At 42.2% G+C, this 19,542-nt stretch overlaps 1 protein-coding gene across 2 annotated transcripts in view; it reads left to right on the forward strand.

The window, feature by feature from the left end:
- Positions 1–19,542, forward strand: part of THBS4 (thrombospondin 4) — a 38,364-nt gene that overhangs the window by 13,201 nt on the left and 5,621 nt on the right. For both annotated transcript variants that reach the window (XM_083403830.1, XM_083403831.1), the window contains exons 3-16: positions 461–708; positions 2,952–3,057; positions 5,941–6,035; positions 6,898–6,949; positions 8,464–8,636; positions 10,373–10,510; positions 11,100–11,177; positions 12,387–12,539; positions 12,909–13,013; positions 13,441–13,548; positions 14,485–14,644; positions 16,586–16,704; positions 17,631–17,683; positions 18,884–19,077. In XM_083403830.1, the coding sequence (XP_083259956.1) occupies positions 461–708; positions 2,952–3,057; positions 5,941–6,035; positions 6,898–6,949; positions 8,464–8,636; positions 10,373–10,510; positions 11,100–11,177; positions 12,387–12,539; positions 12,909–13,013; positions 13,441–13,548; positions 14,485–14,644; positions 16,586–16,704; positions 17,631–17,683; positions 18,884–19,077 (1,782 nt within the window). The remainder of the gene's footprint in view (positions 1–460; positions 709–2,951; positions 3,058–5,940; positions 6,036–6,897; positions 6,950–8,463; positions 8,637–10,372; positions 10,511–11,099; positions 11,178–12,386; positions 12,540–12,908; positions 13,014–13,440; positions 13,549–14,484; positions 14,645–16,585; positions 16,705–17,630; positions 17,684–18,883; positions 19,078–19,542) is intronic.

Below are 19,542 nucleotides of genomic sequence, written 5' to 3' on the forward strand. Positions count from 1 at the left end.
GGTGCGGTGCGGAGAGAGAGAGAGCGAGGGACTATCTGGGGGAGGGACAATGCAGCGGGGGAGGGCGCGCAAATTACTTGCCTTGCCCCGGGTGCTGACAACCCACGCTACGCCACTGTTCCACACAACTTCTAAAGCTGCAGGAGGCCCTTCCTCTTTTTGCGTTTGGCCACCACCGAACCTGTGCATCTGTGATCATGGAGAGAGCTGGAGCTGACGGGTGCCCCCCTCCCTTTGTTAGCTATTTTATTTTTATCTGCATCTAGGACAATACTCCACATGGTATATGCATTTGCAAGTGATTTGTTAACTAGAGCTGTCGCAACAGACACGATCAAACCAAGGAAAGCTGAGCTGGCTTTCCTTAACTTTCCGCAAACTTCCTGCTCCATTGGCAGAGGTTTCACTGTGTACCAATTATACTGTGTTCTTGCCTTACAATAATGTTATTTTGTTCTAGTTTCCCTTCGATATTTGAGGAGCGATGGGAAGTTAAATGCTGTGATCTTCAGCAACGTGCCACTGGCAGATGGGAAGCGCCGCTCAGTCCTCCTCAGGCTAAGCGGCCTGCAACGTGGCTCCAGCAAAGCCGAATTGTACGTGGACTGTGTGCAGATGGATTCCGTTCAAGATCTGCCTAAAGCCTTTTCAGGACTGTCACAAAGCTCAGAGGCAGTGGAGTTACGAACACTGCAGAAAAAAGCACAGGTGAGCAGCTGTAGATGAGTGATGGAGTCTTCATGCAGAAGCTCCTCTCATGTCAGGCTGCTTGCTGATTGGGTGGAGACACATGCACTTCATTTGTCAGGCCCAGGGTGGAGAGGGAGCAGGGGAGATTCACGAGTTCATCGGTCAAGTTCTTCCCCTCAGTCCTCCTGATTCGTGAGTATAACCTTCCCTTGCAACTGAAGAGCTCTGTGGCTCTACCAGAGAACTTCTTATATATATGAAAGGAGACCAATTAGGGTTGCTAATGCGGGTGGCGCTGTGGTCTAAACCACTGAGCCCCTTGGGCTTGCCAATCAGAAGGTCAGCGGTTTGAATCCCTGCAATGGAGTGAGCTCCCATAGCTCTGTCCCAGCTCCTGCCAACCCAGCAGTTCGAAAGCACGCCAGTGCAAGTAGACAAATAGGTACTGCTGCGGTGGGAAGGTAAACAACGTTTCCATGCATTCTGGTTTCTGTCAAGGTGTTTGGTTGCGCCAGAAGTGGTTTAGTCATGCTGGCCACATGATCTGGAAAGCTGTCTGCGGACAAATGCTGGCTCCCTCAGCCTGAAAGCGAGATGAGCGCCGCAACCCCATAGTTGCCTTTGACTGGACTTAACCGTCCAGGGGTCCTTTACTTTTACCTAACCTTTTTTTAACCAGAGAACCTCTTACATATATGAAAGGAGACCAATTAGGGTTGCTGACTTTTATTTTCAACAACTCTGGCATCTCAGACTGAGCCTGTCTCTCTGTGTACTTTTATGAGGAAAACCAACTTCTCTTTTAGTTAACTGACTTAAAGTTACACTAACATCTAGGCATGTGCAGTATTCCTTTTGCCTCTGGCACAAAGCAACTTTAATTTTTTTTTTATAAAAATCAGTGACTCCCAGGAAAGAAAGCGAACTCTCCTTCCTTTTTAAGCAGAGGTTGGATGGCCACCTGCCATGTATGATCTAGTTGAGAATCCTGCACTGCAGGGGGTTGGACTAGATGACCCTTGGGGTCCCTTCCAACTCTACAGTTCTATGATTCTATGTGCAAAGTACCCCATTCTGCTTTTAAAAAATATGCAATGGATAGGGGGGGGGGATACCAGTGGTACATAGATCCCCCCCCCCCGGTTTGACACTTACTATATCCTGCCTTTGATCAAGTGATCATCATTGTAATTGAAGAATGCACATAGAGACATTCCCCTAAACCTGCACAACCCAGCAGCCCTTCATTCTCTGGCTGATGGATGGGATCATAATGTTCATGTGTGCATTCTTTTAGCTCTGCAGTCCCAAGAGGAGCCAAATGTTCCTTCTGGCAGGAAGTGAAGAATCAATTTCTTTGCAGTTGCTTGTTTTATGGCTGATGGGTAGTGCAGGGTTGGTCACAACCTGAGATTCAGGAATACCCTTTTAGTGTCTCAAGGTCCTGATGGCAGAGGCCAAAGCTCTATAGCCCCATCCTATCCTGACAACAGGTCAGCCGGATGAAATTCCGTCTTGGACAATAGTCTGGCTGGCCTATACCTTTTAAGGCAGCCTTCTTTAACCTTGGGCCTCCAGATATTGGATTACAGGTCCCCTGACCATTGGGCTAAGCTGGTTGGTGGGAGTTCTAGTCCATCAACACCTGGAGGCACAACGTCAAAGAACTCTGCCCTAAGGGCAGCTACCTAATCTCTGCTTGGTAAAGATACCAATATTTTAAGATACAGGGCACCTGTAAGTTTTCTTAGCTGGTCATAACCAAAATGCATATCCTTCAGGTTCTTGGGAAACAACTTTTCCTATGACTGTTACAGCAAGAACATTTTCATTCATACAACATATAGATGCACCTATTACAGTGGTACCTCGGGTTAAGTACTTAATTCGTTCCGGAGGTCCGTTCTTAACCTGAAACTGTTCTTAACCTGAAGCACCACTTCAGCTAATGGGGCCTCCTGGTGCTGCCGCGCCACCGGAGCACGATTTCTGTTCTCATCCTGAGGCAAAGTTCTTAACCCGAGGTAATATTTCTGGGTTAGCGGAGTCTGTAACCTGAAGCGTATGTAACCCGAGGTACCACTGTACTGACTTCTGTGTTAGTAGCATTTGTACGTCATCCCCTAACAAAAAGTCCTTGCAGCTGCCTGTTGTGTTTGTGAAGGCCATGAAAGGCATTTGAACTGTTGTGAGCTTTCTAAAGGAAAAGCTGGGATACCTCTTCCTAATGTTGTGCCCCCAAATCTCTTTTGTCATTGCAGGACACTTTGGAGGAGCTGAAGCTAGTAGTAAAAGGGTCATTGTCCCAAGTAGCTGGCCTCCAGGACTGTTTTCTTCCACAGATTGAGCCAGCAGTTCAATATCCAGGTAGTTTTTATATTACAAAATAAATGTGCTTGGCCATATGTAATATTGTATTCAGAGCATAACCAGGTTTCCCAGTGACTATTTTTATCCTAGCTGTACTGCAAGAGGAAGCAAAGATATACCACCCTTCCAAGAAAGTCTCCTGTAACTAAGCAGTAGAGTTGCCACGTCTTGCCCTCAACACCAGATGTTGTACTTTAATTCTCCAATTGACGTATGAGAAAAAGGCAAGGAATTGCAACTACAGCACACATGGCAGATAGCCACCGAACCTCTGCTTAAAAAGGAAGGAGAGTCCATCATCTTTCATGGAAGTCTGTTCCAGTGTTGAGCAGTTCTTACTGTCAGACAGTTCTTCTAGATGTTTAGTCGGGATCTCCTTTCTTGTAACTTGAATCCATTGGTTCGGATCCTAGCCTCCAGACCAGGCGAAAACAAGCTCACTCCATCTGCCTTGTGACAGCTCTTGAGAGATTTGAAGATGTCTATCGTATCTCCTCTCAGTCTCCTCTGTACCAGGCAAAACATAAACAGCGCCTTCGACTTGTTCCTTAGGCAACTGCCTTAGGAAATATATTAATTTTATAATGAATGATTTTAGAGAGTTGTGTTGTGTTGTACTTTTGTACTGTTTTATTGTTGTTAGCCGCCCTGAGCCCGGCTTCGGCTGGGGAGGGCGGGATATAAATAAAATTATTTATTATTATTATTATTATTATTATTATTATTTATTTATTTATTTATTTATTAAATCCAAACCAGAAACATTAAACAAACAGCAAAACACAAACCTGCATGGATGGTCAGTAAAGTTTCACCCAAGTTTCAGGAGGCGGAAATTTATCAGAAGAGAGTTATCTGAGGAAAACCTGTTATTGGAATTTCACTTAACTCCATTTTATGAATAGTTTTAGGAGGCTATTTTTGCTCAGTCCTATAACCCTGGCAAGGTGTTCATCTTTTTCAAAAGTTTTGAAGCTCAGCATGAACTCCCCATCTGCATTTAAGCATTTTTTGCTGCTTTTGTTTTATTTTTTAAAGAGGGAAATCAATGCAAAAAGAGCTGGAAAACTGCACCAAGGATGTTGGGGAAGTTGGATTTGTGACATTGCATCCACCAACCAATTAGGCCTGTGCAAAGATAGACCTTTGACAGCATTGCTTCCCTCTGAGTTTAATCTTGGACAGGTCTGCACACAATGTGGCAAATGCCACTTCATAGCAGCTCGATCTCTCGGTGTCTATCTGTCGGCTGGCTTTTCTTTCCCTGTCCTCCTTTTCTGAGGACTGACAGCATGGCAGCAGGGGCTTGTAATAATCACCACTGGATAAGGATGGGAAGTGACTTGAAGGAGGGGCACCAGAGCCTTTTGTCTCTATGCCAACAAGGTATGAAGTCATGCAAAGAAGAAGCTCCTCCTCCTTTCAGGATAGATGCGTATGTTCTTAGAAAAGCATTGACTTGGCTCGCATTGTTCTATGGGCATGTTTTCTAGTCTTTTTCTAGTAAACCTGTTCAGCAGATATCAAAGTGGTGGCCAGAAACAATTTAAACTAGATTGCTTTAGCATATGTTGGGGAGAAAAGAATCATATCATCAGTGCATGGGCGTTTTTGTGTTTTGTGTATTAGCTGAAATGAAGTCATCGGTGGTTGATCTTGGGAGAGCTGATGTGTCTTGGATTTTAATGCACAGAATTCTGTAGCAGCTGCCTTTCTTCTGTTTAGGAGAGCTCTGCACTTTAAGACTGCTGCATCAAACACCTCATGTGCATGTGCTCATGTGTGTATGATGTCCATTCTTTACATGCTTGCTGTGAGGAATGTCAGTACAACACCGGTGTTTCTTTCAACAACTTTAATTGTGTGCACGTGGAGGGGGGAGGATGACATGTCAGTGTTCCCACCATTGCCATGTGTTGATAGTTCCCTCCATGCATGTATTCATTTGTTTATTTGGGTATTTCTACGCTGCCTTTCACGGGTGGTGCTGTGGGTTAAACTACAGAGCCTAGGACTTGCAGATCAGAAGGTCGCAGTTCGAATCCCCGTGACAGGGTGAGCTCCCATTGCTCGGTCCCTGCTCTTGCCAACCTAGCAGTTCGAAAGCACATCAAAGTGCAAGTAGATAAATAGGTACCGCTCTGGCGGGAAGGTAAACAGCTTTTCCGTGCACTGCTCTGGTTCTCCAGAAGCGGCTTAGTCATGCTGGCCACATGACCCGGAAGCTGCACGCCGGCTCCCTTGGCCAATAAAGCCAGATGAGCGTCGCAACCGCAGAGTCGGTCACGACTGGACCTGATGGTCAGGGGTCCCTTTACCTTTACCTTACGCTGCCTTTCAGGACCACACAGTCCTCTCAAGGCGGGCCACATTTTATTATACAGAGTGTCATTGATGAGTGGCATTGGCATTGGTGGATGGTGACATCATTTCCAGTTTTGCTGCCGTCTGCATGTGCAAGGATGATGTTGATAATTCTTGATCCATGAATGGCTTGCTAACACATTTAAGCGATCACTTGATTCTGTAGAGGTTGAGCTGGGCCTTAATCTGCAGTGCAGTCCTTGAACTACTAGACCAAGGCTGCTTGGGAGTAAGGCTCAGTCGAACAGTGGGACTTACCGTATTTCCAAATAAGCATGCATAAGATAGGGCTGCATGGCTGCAAAACTAATAATAAACTAGCTGGAAATAAGTCTTAGTGAAACTAGTGGAATCTCAGAGTAAACATGCATAGAGACAGATGGTAAGTTTGCTGAGGTCCAAATTCTAGGCAGTTGTGAACTTTTATGAAGTTCTTTGGAGGTTAGATAAGTGTCAATACTGTTGGGTTTCTGAACTTCTGCATTACACTTTTTCATAACTTTCCTTTTATTATAGGTGTCTCTACAAGTGACTTTAACAGGCAGTTATTAGGTCACATGATGCAAATGAACCAAATACTGGGTGATGTGAAAGATCTTCTCCGACAGCAGGTATAAGAAACGTTTATATAACACTTACTTTGCTGACCACTAGCTAAATGGGTATCTTATTATTTCTGCCAAAGTTTCACCCACAATTATTATTATTATTTATTCAATTTATACACCAGCCTTTATCCAAAGATCCCAGGGCGGTGTACAACATTAAAAACACACTACAAGTGAGACTTCTGGGCAAACTTCTTTTCTTTGCATTAAGAAATAGGTAATGAAATAGTCCACTGCAATTTAAGAGAGAGACTTGGTTGTTTTTGGATGTGCATGGCATAGTTCATTCCTGAATCATACCACTGGCCTCCATGGATTAAATTCTAAGAAAGATCGTGGCTGAGAGCATGAAGGATATGCTTAACTTTATATAGTTATTTATGAATGGTGATGGCCTGAGCCTGCACACTTTTCCAGACTTGGGAAAATCATGAAGACTCCTGGAGCTAATTTAGTGATATGCGAAGGCAATTAAATGAGACAAGGCTGAGCTCAGGCATGTGTCTACAGTTCACTCGAAAAACATTTAAAGCCCAAATTAAATTTTAAGCCTTGCATTATTATTTTTGTTTGAAGGCCAATGGGATTTTTGAGCTGCGGTGAACACTATCTGCTCTAAGTAGTTCAGCTGAAGATATCAGGAGGTTAAAATATGAAATCATAACTGTTTACATGGAGATGACTTGTCATAAGGTCCAGTATGGACAATTATGCCAAAAACAGTACCAAGTAACTGTTTTGAAAAATTAGGCAGTATTATTGGTTAGGTTGTATAATGTGCATCGTCTGGTTTTTCTGTAATAGTCATAGGGGCAATTCAAGAAAAACAAGCCTGATGAATGTATTTATTTTATATAATTCAAAGGTTAAAGAAACAACATTTTTGAGGAACACAATAGCTGAATGCCAGGCATGTGGTAAGCACTTTGGTATTTCCTGATTTAAGATATGATGGTATAAACCAAATCATCAAACCGAAAAAGCAGTATTTCTTGTCCTTAGCCACACCAACTGTGAACACTTCCTTTGAAGTAAGGTCTACAGAATTTCATAGGAGTTCCAAGTAGACATAGGGGAAAATTCAACATGCTTAGGTGTTTGTTCCATCAGGGCGAGCATTTTGGCTCTCCTACCCCCCCCCCACTTTTCCAGGGGTTCTCCTTATTCCCCCTTGAGCTAATATCATGGTCTCATGGGGGGGGGGGGGAGAGACTTGTTGAGCAAGTGGAAGTCATTGTGCAGAGCTTCTGCTGGTGGGACTCAATAGTTGAGTTTTTAATTGACTGATTGGCAGATTAAAACAATATACCACCCTGTTCTATGCATGCTTACTCAGAAATAGTTGCCACTCCTCCATTGTCTCCCGATACAGACAGATTTGTCAACCAACCATTTAGTGAGGCTTACCCCCAGGTAATTGTGCATAGAACTGGAGCTTAAATGACTGAGAGTAAAGAGATGCTTCATATTCTTCTGAATATACCGATCACCTGAACACCAAACAGAAGATAACCCAGCTCTAGGTAGTTTTGTTTTCTGTATATCTCAACAGAGAACATACCTGTCAGCACAAACAACAAATAGTATTTCGGCACCTTTGAACATAAAAATTTATTACGGCATAAGATTTCATGGAATTTATTCCACAGGAATGGAATAATGCCATAGTAAATTTGTTAGCCTTTCATACTTTTTTTCGGTTGGGGGTGGTGTTGCTGCAAAACTATCAGCCCATTGCTCTTAAACAGAAAACAAGAAGTCATGAATACAACCTTGAAATGCCTTTTCCCATGCAGAATTCAGAGCCACACTTTTCAGATTCCCTACACAGTTATGTAGGGGAAATTGTACTTTGATTTTTTGTGCATTGTTGTGAGACAAACATACATGTATACCCCCACCCCTGGACAGGCAGTGGGAAGCTGAGTGGTGGGCAGGGCTGGCATCAAAAGTCAATATTGTTGAGCACCTGATGGGGCCAGCACCACAGATTGTGTGATCCCCAGATTCCTATAGCCCTTTTCCTCATTCCCTTGCTATGGCTGCTTGTTTATCTGGCCTCTCTAAGCATAAGAGCAGTGGCAAAGAGGATTGGCAACTTTCACTTAGTTTGCAGTCTCCTTCTGGTCAGATTGCACTTGGAGGGAGATGGGCACTGGTGACACACTCACTTCACACAGCCTGCCCCAAGGTCTTCACCGAATCTGGAGCCAACAATGATAGCTGGTTGTGGTGGTTACTGTAATGTGTGCAAGATGCAAAATAGATACATGTTGTGTTCTTCACACAATTATCTCAGAAGATATCCAACCCAGCCGGAGGATTGATCCACTGCTATGCGTGGTACAAATGTTCAACATTTACCTCAGGATTTACTGATCAGCAGCTGATTACTAAAAAAATAAATAAATTGCTCTACCTCCAATCACAGGTTTGGGAGCTGGAAATTTCCCCACACCATCCCCACCGCCCCCTAAGCCCAAATGTGAAGCCAACACTTGTTTCCGAGGGGTGCGATGCATGGACACGGCAGATGGATTTCAGTGTGGGCCTTGTCCTGAAGGCTTCACTGGAAATGGAGTTATATGCACAGATGTTGATGAGGTAAAATGTTGTTTAAAAGCACCCATGCACAGCCCAGTGAGAAAGGAGAGGTTTAGCCTATGAATTCTGGAGCTAGAGAAATCCAAGATGTCTCATCAATTGATGACCAAGGGTAAATAAATTCCTGGTGCTCAGAGTGAGTCCCCTTTCTCCTGGTATTACACTAGAAAATGAGTGGTGCAGGGACCACATGCAGCCCTCAGTCTGGTTTAACATGGCCTGGGGGGCTATCTGGCTTATGTCCCTTTCCTTCCCCATTCTATCTCCATTGCAAGAGTAAGAGAGATACAAGGGAGCGGGGGCAGGAGAAAAAGATGATAAAGAAGTAGGGAGAAAGGTAGAGGAAATATACCATGTTTACTAAAGCCATGATTGCTCTTACCATAAATTACTATTATTATAATCCCTACCCACTGCTAGTTCTGCCCCATGCCCATTTCTTTCTTTTGTTAAAAAATAATTTTTATTAACCGACCAATCAAATCAAATCACATCACATAAATTCCGAATTACAAAGCCAAATTTTAAATTTTTGTTGGTGGGACCCATATTTCAAGTTCCGAAGGGGGATTCCGATCATCTTCTTGCTGCTGCGCTAATATCCACAAATCTGTCCAAATAATGTTCATAATTCTATCCAGTCCTATCTTGCTGTTTCCACATCTCATCTTGTTCGTATATTTTTCTTTTTTTCTTTATGATCTCTTCTGATAATCTCCTTAAGCAGGTAAACACCAATTATAATCCTGTGTGAATTTTTCCGTTCGTCCAATCATGTCGAGATGGTTTCCATTTATCATCACTTTCATAAATAAAAGCACTCTTTCCATCATTAGTCTCGCAAATCTGTCGCCGCCTTTAGTCCCTCTGAGGAGGCTCACCCACAATATGAAAACAGATCTGTTCCTCCTCCCAGACATAAGTCTTTCGACACAACTTGCCAAAATGGCGACGCTATTTTTTGCTGCATCATTCCAAAGCTCTTATGCTTTCCACGATCTTCTTAAAACATGCTTTGGTTAGAAAATTATCTCCACACAGTCTTAAATCCACAGCTTAAGTCATTTAAACGGCATTTCTGACTTGTGACTTGTGGGGGGGGGGATTCTTGGTTAATCACATAGAGAAAAGAAAGGAAAGTCCCCCCCCCCATCCAGTCCCGTTGCCGAACATACCGAGCCTTGGTGTGTCTTTTCATGATTTATTCCTGTTCCTCCGATCCGTCTTGTTTATCAGAGATCTCTTCAGTTAGCAGTCTTTACTCCCCATTCTTCCTTGAAATATGTGCATTAGCTTCCTCCTAATTGTTTCTTTTGAAGTTGCTGCAGCTAGAGGCGCGAATCAGAGACAGCGTCCAGGAGTGCCGAGATCCGCACAAGGGCTTTCTGCCTAGTGCCCCCACCCCCTCAAATTCAGGGGTGGTATAGGGCACAGCAGGCAAGGGCAGCCTCCCCCACACGCTTGGGGGGGACAGCACAGCCTCTTAATTACCTCGTGTGGGTCGGAGAGATGTTATTGTCAGCCATCTTCCAATGCGCCCCTAGTGGCCCCCCCGCCCCATGCCCATTTCTTGTGAGGTTACGTTAACTCTCTAGAGAAAAAAGCTTGCCTACTCCAGTGTAAGAAGTATTTGTTAGAACATAGGCTTCCAGAAAATGTCCAAATGGACTCTTAACTTTGCTGGCTGAAACCTATATTATTAGTACATTGAATCACTTTGCTGGTTTGCCTTTTAGTGCCGGTATAATCCATGCTTCCCAGGGGTGAGATGTGTGAATACAGCTCCAGGTTTCAGATGTGAGGCCTGCCCATCAGGATACAGCGGGCAAATCATTCAAGGAGTGGGAATCAACTTTGCCAAAAATAACAAACAGGTGTGTGATCTCATTGCAATCCATCAAAAGCTAGTAAAAGTCTAGCTCTGTATCTGTTTATGGGTGCACTGCACAGCTGAATGTATTTCTCTTAAAGATCTTAACAGATATGTCTGTGCTGCTTCCGAATGTATGGCAAAATAATACTGGCCTAACTAAAGGCAGTATTAATAGCTTTGTTCGTGGACAGAGATGTGGCTTTTCTGGAAAAATATTCCCATGATTTGCACTGGAAATTTTTCAGTTTGCATTAGATAACTTGCCATAGAGCAGGACCTACTTTAGCACACTTATTTTACTTGAAACTGCCAAACATGCCTAATATTGTCTTTGCAACTGGCATCCATTCATTGTTACTATCGAACTTCTAAAATGGAATGTTTTCCATTACACCAGCTCAGCAGCTACAGCAGAGATTAGTTGACCTATCTACTACTCAAAGGACCTTTTGCTGTGCTTTTTAGACTATTTCACAATTGCATTAACACCATATTAAAAAAACAAACCGATAGTTTATAACAGATTTATGCTAGTTATTTTATACTTTAATAACTGACTCACTGTACCTAACTTGTTTTTATTGTGTTAGATCTGCTTGGACGTAGATGAATGTCAGAACAACGGAAACGGGGGCTGTGTTCCCAATTCCCAGTGTGTAAACACTGTGGTAAGCACATGGTTATGTCAGATTGTCATTCTGCATGTTTGAGGAGCTGTCCCAAAACAAGGGGACAGTTCACACAAACCACCGTCAAGTGATTATAAACTCAGTGGCACAACATTCACTTAAATGCCAACCACATGCCGATTGTGTAAAGCCAGCAGATAGTTATGTAATCCTGTTCTGGTCCCCTTCCACTTAATGACATTATCCAGGGTGTTCTTCTTCTGCCATCTGTGAAAAAGGGAATTCCAATTCATGTGGTTGCAACAAGAAAGACACATTATATTAACCAGATACATTAACAAGAAAAACAGTTTCCCTGTGCAAACCAAGAGAGACATAGGAAACAGCCTTATATGAGCTCAGATTCTTTGTCCATCCAGCCTGATATTGGTTATTCTGACAGCTAGCAGCTCCTCAGTATTTTCAGCACCTGCTACTGGGTCTTTTTCCCTGGGAGATACTAGGGATTGACCCTAGCATCTTCTTAGAGCAAACAATGTGCTCTGCCACGTGTCTTTCAAGTGTCCAAGGATGGGCCTTGGTGGGTGTAATACTAGGTCTGAGTTTACCTTTTCTGCATAAAGTTCTCAGTAAGAGATTTAAAATATCTGTGCAGACTTTAATGAAGTGCCTTTTGGAACCTCAAGAAACTCAAAGTGGGCCATGGGTATTACATAGTCCCTCCCCCCTGCCCCATTGTAAATTTCTCCCTCTCTTCTTATCCACAGGTTTATTCATTTATTCATTAAGTATTTATCACCCACACATTTATAAAACTATATCAAGGCAGTATACAGCATATTGGAATAGACTCCCTGTGCTTGGCTTCCAAAATTAAACAAATCAGTGACACTACTGTTGTGAGAAAATTTTCTTATCTTGAAGCAACAAACAGAAAGACACTTTAATCATTTAATTGTTTAGATCCACCAATTTACATTTTGTGGAAGGATTAAAAAGTTACCTTCAATTCATCAGGCGGCAAATCTTTTAAAATATGCATTATTTTTAATACTTTTTTTTTAAAGGGGGTCTATTAAAACACTACAATTTTTTAAAAAGGAAAATAAAGAAGTGTAGATGTGTTAAAACATTCTCTCTCTCAGAGGAAAGAATACCTCTTTTTACATTTTTCCTCCTACAATACGTGCGCGGACCATTCACAAAGAGTGCCCGACTGGCTTATATGCTTGTTTGCTTTCATCAAAGGGCTCGTTCCACTGTGGGACATGCAAACCAGGTTTTACTGGAGACCAGGTCAGGGGATGCAGGCCTGAAAGGAGCTGCAGAAATCAAGCTCTGAACCCTTGCAGTATCCATGCACAGTGTGCTGAAGTGCGGCAAGGAGACATCTCATGTATTGTAAGTTGATGATCCCACAGATTTGTTTTCATTTGATCCCAGAACAGCAAATCCTATTTTGACATTCTTCAGTAAAACCATGTTCTGTAATTAATTCATTCATTTTAAAAAATGTGTTGTGCTATCCTTTGGGGGTGAGCCATATTTCTCAATATATATATATTAAAAATGCAATTAATTTGACAATATGCTCTAAGCAGGACATCTTAATTACATACTAATTATTTACATTTTAAGTAGTACATAATTACACTGCCCTGCTTAAGAGCATATTGTGAGTCTTCTAATTCCATATCCCAACAGCACTTGTGTTTGTTTGTAGAATGAATTCCTCAGCCTGGCTTTATTTTGTAACACTTTTGCTCGCAGTGTGGTATTGGCTGGGCTGGCGATGGCTTTGTGTGCGGAAAAGATATCGATATTGATGGCTATCCTGATGAAGAACTTTCATGCTCAGCTGAGAGTTGCAGAAAGGTAAGATCTAAGAGGGCAGGCACCTTATCTCTCATGTCTGCTTCATTTTAAATCACAGCACAGGGAAATGCACAGGAGGATGAGAAACAGAGCAAACATGAGTCAGCAACGTATTGCCTATGGACACACATGGTCTTCTCTGACACCTGCACTATTTTGCTTATGAAGTTAGACTTGGGGAAATTAATTCTTCCCAGCTGCTCTTTCCAGGATGGTCACTCGTCAACTAGGTTTTTCAAAAAGCAAAAACACTTCTTCAAGCTTTAAATGCTGGTGGGAAGGGGTTAAATGAATGTGCATGCACATGTATGGCTTCATCATGTGCATGATGCCCATAATAGTTTTGGCAGTTTGCAAATATGCCCACAGCTTGCAACCCATGATCAAAAGCATGGGTTCTAGATCACCGCCTTGTTTTCCCCCATAGGACAATTGCAAGGTGGTTCCAAACTCTGGACAAGAAGATGCTGATGGAGATGGAATAGGAGATGCCTGTGATGATGATGCCGATGGGGATGGTATTCCGAATGATCAGGTACTGGTTATAGATATTATTTATCTGTGTAATTTACATCCCTCCCATACTCAAGCAGCAGGATTGTAAGCTTCAGCCTTTATATCAAGCACCTGCACAGCCTCTAGTGCATCAATGGCCTTTTGCCATTTACTTAGATCAACACAACAACAACAAACCTATGGTTATGTGTAACATGCTCAATAAACACACAAGACGTAACTGGCTGTACTTTTGAATAAATAAGGTATTCATTGTATTAAATTGTAGATTTCAACAGAAGTCTCATAAAGTTCAACGAGAAAAGCAGAAGACCCAGTGGATCAGTTCATTCTCTAGTCAGTTCATGCATAAGGTCCATACATGTAATAGTATCTATCCCACCTGTCTGTTCAAAGAGTCCAACAATCCACACGAAGGGTTGTTACAGTTCCACAGAATCCTTTCACAGTCTAAGACAAGGATTTCCGGAATATTAGCCTTCCAGGCTCATATGTAATATTACAGGATAGTGGATCTTATAGCATAGTAGTGGTCTTCTGCTTTTCTCGTTGAACTTTATGAGACTTCCATTGAAATCTACAATTTGATACAATGAATAGTATACCTTATTTATTCAAAAGTACAGCCGGTTGCGTCTTGTGTTTTTATTGATTATTTACTTAGATCAAACAGGTCTATCTGTATGCAGGATTCAATTAGACATATAGAATGGTAACAGTTATTGGTGGGGGAGCATTTCAGTCTCCCAGGACATGGTACAGCAGACCTTGTAAGAGTTGCCAGGCATCATCATCAACAACAAAGTTTCAAAAGGAGATTCCCTGTGTGAACCCAGTGAGCTGAATTCTTCTGCAAATTCATCACTTGCAAAAGCAAAGTCATCAGAGAGTGATGATGAGTGATGCTGCTCCAGAGAGACTCTAGCCCAGAGCACTTTGCCTTTCTCTGTTTCAGGACAACTGTGTACTGGCTCCTAACGTTAACCAGAGAAACAGTGACCAAGACATCTTTGGTGATGCTTGTGACAATTGCCGTATGGTCTTAAACAATGACCAGCGAGACACGGACGGAGATGGCAAAGGTGATGCCTGTGATGATGACATGGATGGAGATGGTGAGTACATCTTCGCCTGTTAGATACCCTCTCTGTTCTGCACTTGAAACTGGCACAGAAGGGACCTAGCATCCAAGCTTGCATTTTCAACATTGACTTTTTAAGCAGCTGTAGCACATTTTCAGGACCCGCTTACTCAACACAGCTCTCAGCGCCCCAAAGAGCTGCTTCTGAAGACTAGGAGGCAGCAACAACATCATGTGGTCCCTTAGTCACAAATGACAATTAACAAAGCCCTCTTCAGCTCCTGGCCTATTTATTGTCATTGTGACAATTGCGATCTTTGTGGTGAGTTAATCTTTTCTTTTTATATGTGGAGAATGAGCTTTTATTTACCACAGCCGATTCACCTGCAACCACTGCAACAAAATACAGTGGTACCTCAGGTTACATACGCTTCAGGTCACATACGCTTCAGGTTACAGACTCTGCTAACCCAGAAATAGTGCTTCAGGTTAAGAACTTTGCTTCAGGATGAGAACAGAAATCGTGCTCCGGCGGCGTGGCAGCAGCAGGAGGCCCCATTAGCTAAAGTGGTGCTTCAGGTTAAGAACAATTTCAGGTTAAGTAGGGACCTCCGGAACGAATTAATTACTTAACCCTGAGGTACCACTGTATCTTTACTATACCGTTTACTAGGTTTGGCTATAGCCCATAACTATATAACCCAGTAGCTGTGGTATTTTAGATGTGGTACGAAAGCAGCCAGACACACTTGTCTCATTAAATAAAAGCAGCAAGATATCATTTGTCTTATTTTTTTATTTAAAAAAACCCTATACATGTAAAGTAACAGTAACAATAGCTGGTTACTGTTTAAGACTGGCTTACGTTTTCTGTTGTAAGGTTGCTGTATCTTTAACTGACAGTTACAGAGGTTTACATAAGGCTGGCTGGTAAAGAGAAATTCCTAGCACTATTTAACCTATATGGCAATTACTCATTCGATCCCAGTGCCACGTGCTGTGGACTTCACCTGGTTTCCTTCAAGCCAGACTAGCAGGCAGTTCTCATTCTGGTCAGCTTCAGAAGCTCCTTGCTGAATTCTCCTTACTGTTCAATGCCCTCATGGCCAATCTTTGGCTTAAGCCAGTGATTCAGCTCTTGGGGGGCAAATTATACCAGCAGGCTGCTTTTCTTTCACCTCAATAACCTCTTTTCCATCTTGCTTCAGCTCCAGAGTCTAGACTTCAGCCTTCTCCCTCAGCTTATTCTCAGCTAGTCTCATCCTAAGTCATCTTCTTCATTCTTGTCTTCCTCTTCTTCATCTCTTTGCTCTTCTTTCTCTCTCTCAACAGTAGTAGAATGGGCCTATTTATCTTCCAGCCACCCTATCCTTCATTACATAAGATTTGAGTGGCATATAAGTCTCCCCCTCATCAGGCCATTTTTGCCATTCAGTGATTTACCAAGAATTTCTACATAGCCGGCCACTCAGAACTGCAATTTTACAATCTTCTCCTTAAGAATCTAGTTTCCCCGCCCCCAGTCTTATGTAAGTAAATAAAAGCCAACTATCAGTCACCAACAGATATCTAGGACATCAAATTTAACCCTTTACATGACCCCATATACATAGACATTGTATCTAAACCCAACGCTGTTCTAGTAAACAATTTTTTTAAAAAACGACTTCTCCACAATCCTCATTACTACTGTTGTTTTGTATCCTTCCTCTTTTCCAAAGAGCTCAGAATTATATGTGGGACTATCCCATTTCATCCTCAGGCAAGACTTTTGAGGCAGATTGGGCGCAGAGATACCAACAAGCCCAAGATTTCCCAGTGAATCTAATGGCCAAGTAGCAATTTGCAACAAGGTCTTCCTTGGTCCACATCTCATCTGCTATCCATTATGCCACGCTGACTCTTTGTTTCTGGCCTTATGAGTTGCTAGAGCGATGCAAAGCCAACATTGATTTTGTGTCATCATTTCATTCAGGTATTAAGAACGTTTTGGACAACTGTCAGAGGGTCCCCAATCGGGAACAGAAAGACAGAGATAATGATGGTGTGGGTGATGCTTGTGACAGCTGCCCAGATATTAGCAACCCAAATCAGGTGAGCAACAGCAGAAGAAAAAAAGCCATAGGCCAGAATTGGCAACCTGTGACCCTCCAGATAATTTAAGACTATAATTCCCATCATCCTTGGCTATTGGCCATGCTGACTGGGGCAAATGGGAGTTGGGGTCCAACAACATCTGCATGGCACCAGGATGGGGAATCAAAGTCTTTGGTTCTTAGTGGAAGCAAAAATTGAACTGTCAATTTAAGATTATGAAAATTTCAAGTGTGGTGTTCCAGTTCCATTGTGGCAATAAATATTTAGAAAGAAAGAAAAGTACAGCTCTGTTAAACTTTAGTATGAACTATGAGAACTACAGTAATGCTGTAGTTATTGTTTTCCTGTATGACACAAGTATTGATCTGACATTTAATCAATCCAATGCATAAAGGTGTCCAGAAAACCCAAAAGGTTTGCTACCTCAGCCTGACTGGTAGCAGGTGTCTAAGAATCTCTGGAAGTGGCTTTTTCCCAGTTCTGTACCTGACAGCCATTATTTGAAGGTGTCAGATCGAACATGGGACTTCCTCCTTTCAAAACATGTTCTCCGCTCCTGAGCCCTCATTTGTGCAAATCACTGAGATAAAGCCCAATGCCAATAAATGTTCTCACTGAATAAATAGCCATAGGAATTAAATGTCAATCTTCTTTAATTGCAAAAGCAAGCAAACAAAGAAACTGAAAAGGATTTTATGCACAGGGAGATCTCTCTAAGGATAAATAATCTGTGCCTATATAATACAGAATTGTATGGACAGCTGGGGTCCAATCCATCTTTCCACCTTTTCAGATATTAATCCCCTGCTAATACAGACTATTGAAAGATGTGTGTTGAATTTTAATGACTTCCAGCAATGTAATTTTATATTTTCCCCTCTCTGCAATTTAGTAATTTAATCTTGTTGTATTTCTGTTTACAGTCAGATATTGATAATGATCTGGTAGGAGATTCCTGTGACACCAATCAAGACAGGTAGGGTAAATCTTAACCAGAATCAAATTCATCCTTGTTATGATGCTGCTTGGAGGTATTTAACTAACCTGCCTCATCACTGCAAATATTTATGCTTGTGTAATGGGACATGCCTGCACCCTCTCTCAATCTGCTCCTGATGTAGGGGGCATGTGTCAGGGGAGAAACATTCCCCTGCACAAGCAGATATCCTTGACATGATGAAACATTCACTTTGTTGGATTCCATCCACTAATTTCACTGAAATTGCACCTATGTCTCTACCAAGGTAAAAGTTTAGCTTAAATTATTTTCAATACACTGTACTCATTATTGGAACCAATGCAGATTTACAATCTATTTCCACAAATCGTCTCTCTTCATATATGTTAAAAGCACCCTCACAGGCTGAGGCGGATAGCGATTAAACTTTCTCATAAGCAGTTCACCTCGCAAAGTTACTATTTGCCCAGCTATGGAATAGAGAGGTGTGGGGATGTCCTTTGAGAAAATAGCTTAGGAGAAAAAGATAACCACACCCCAGCACTGCCAGGCTCACCCCCTAGCTATTCCTTCTTTAATTAATGCCGTTATTTAAAGCAGAAGAGCAATAAAGCTCATTTCAATAACAACTGCATGATGGTGTATAGAAAACAGGTTTTTGTGTGCCAAAAGTGCATGGAAACAAATACAGCAAAAGACCATTTGGGCTTTACTTCATACAAGTAAAATAAGCAAATATTGTCAGAAGGGTTGAAATCATTTGCTGGATCCCTCCATTCTCAGTAATACATCAAGGATGGTAGTCATTATAAACCTAACTGCGGGAATTACTTCCCTTATGGCTAAAGACCTCAATTCAGGCTGCTGAGTGTTTACCAGTGTTAGGACAGGAATAAACATCAGTGTTTCCCTTCATGTCTAGTTCCAGCTTGTAGTAACCTCAGATATATTCTGGTTAGAGAAGATTCAAGAAGTTCCCTGAGATCATGTGAATATCTCCAATTGTTTCCTCAAATAAGGTGGTTTTGTCTCCTAGTACTAACTGTCACAACAAACCTTCATTAGAGGCCTTCCAGTGTAACAATGGATACAGGAAAACAAACAAGCATTCTTTGTTGGTAGTACAAGAAGTAGTAGCCAACACTCCTATTACTTAGAAAGATAGAAATAGGAACTAACACAGGGTGTTTTTGCTTTTGCCCCCTTCTTTACTCCCAGCGATGGGGATGGGCACCAAGACAGCACCGACAACTGTCCCACAGTCATTAACAGTTCCCAACTAGACACCGATAAGGATGGGCTGGGGGATGAGTGTGATGATGACGACGACAATGATGGAATTCCAGACCTTGTTCCTCCAGGCCCAGATAATTGCCGGCTTGTTCCTAATCCAGGACAAGAAGATGACAACAGTATGGCAGACATTTCTTATTCTTTCTCTTTTTACCTCAGTTTTTTTTTTAATGCACAACATATGGTGACGATATGGTGCCTTCTGATCCTCAAAGGAAGCTGATTATTTCCTTTGATCATAAGGAACCTATATTTTCCAGAACTGAGCTTTGCTTTGACCTTGAATAAGTGTCAACTTATTGGCTCTTCTGGATTGAATCCAGAAGGGACCTACAACTAATTAGAAACACCACATTTCCCTCTTGGTATCCACTCTTGAAAACAGAGCATTTCAGAGCTAGTTATGTGACCAGGCTCTTACCAGCTTCCTTAAGAAATGCCTTTATTGAGCTTTATTGACAGGAACAATAAACTTATATTGAATGAGAATTGAATATAATTGGTGATTATAAGGCGCAAGTGCCATTTTATCCATAGTAGGAGCAGAAAGTTTTCCCCTTGCGCAGACAGTCCTGTGTGTCTCA

The sequence above is a fragment of the Podarcis tiliguerta genome (genome assembly GCF_965153285.1).
Source record: "Podarcis tiliguerta genome assembly, chromosome: 11".
Lineage (NCBI taxonomy): Eukaryota > Metazoa > Chordata > Lepidosauria > Squamata > Lacertidae > Podarcis > Podarcis tiliguerta.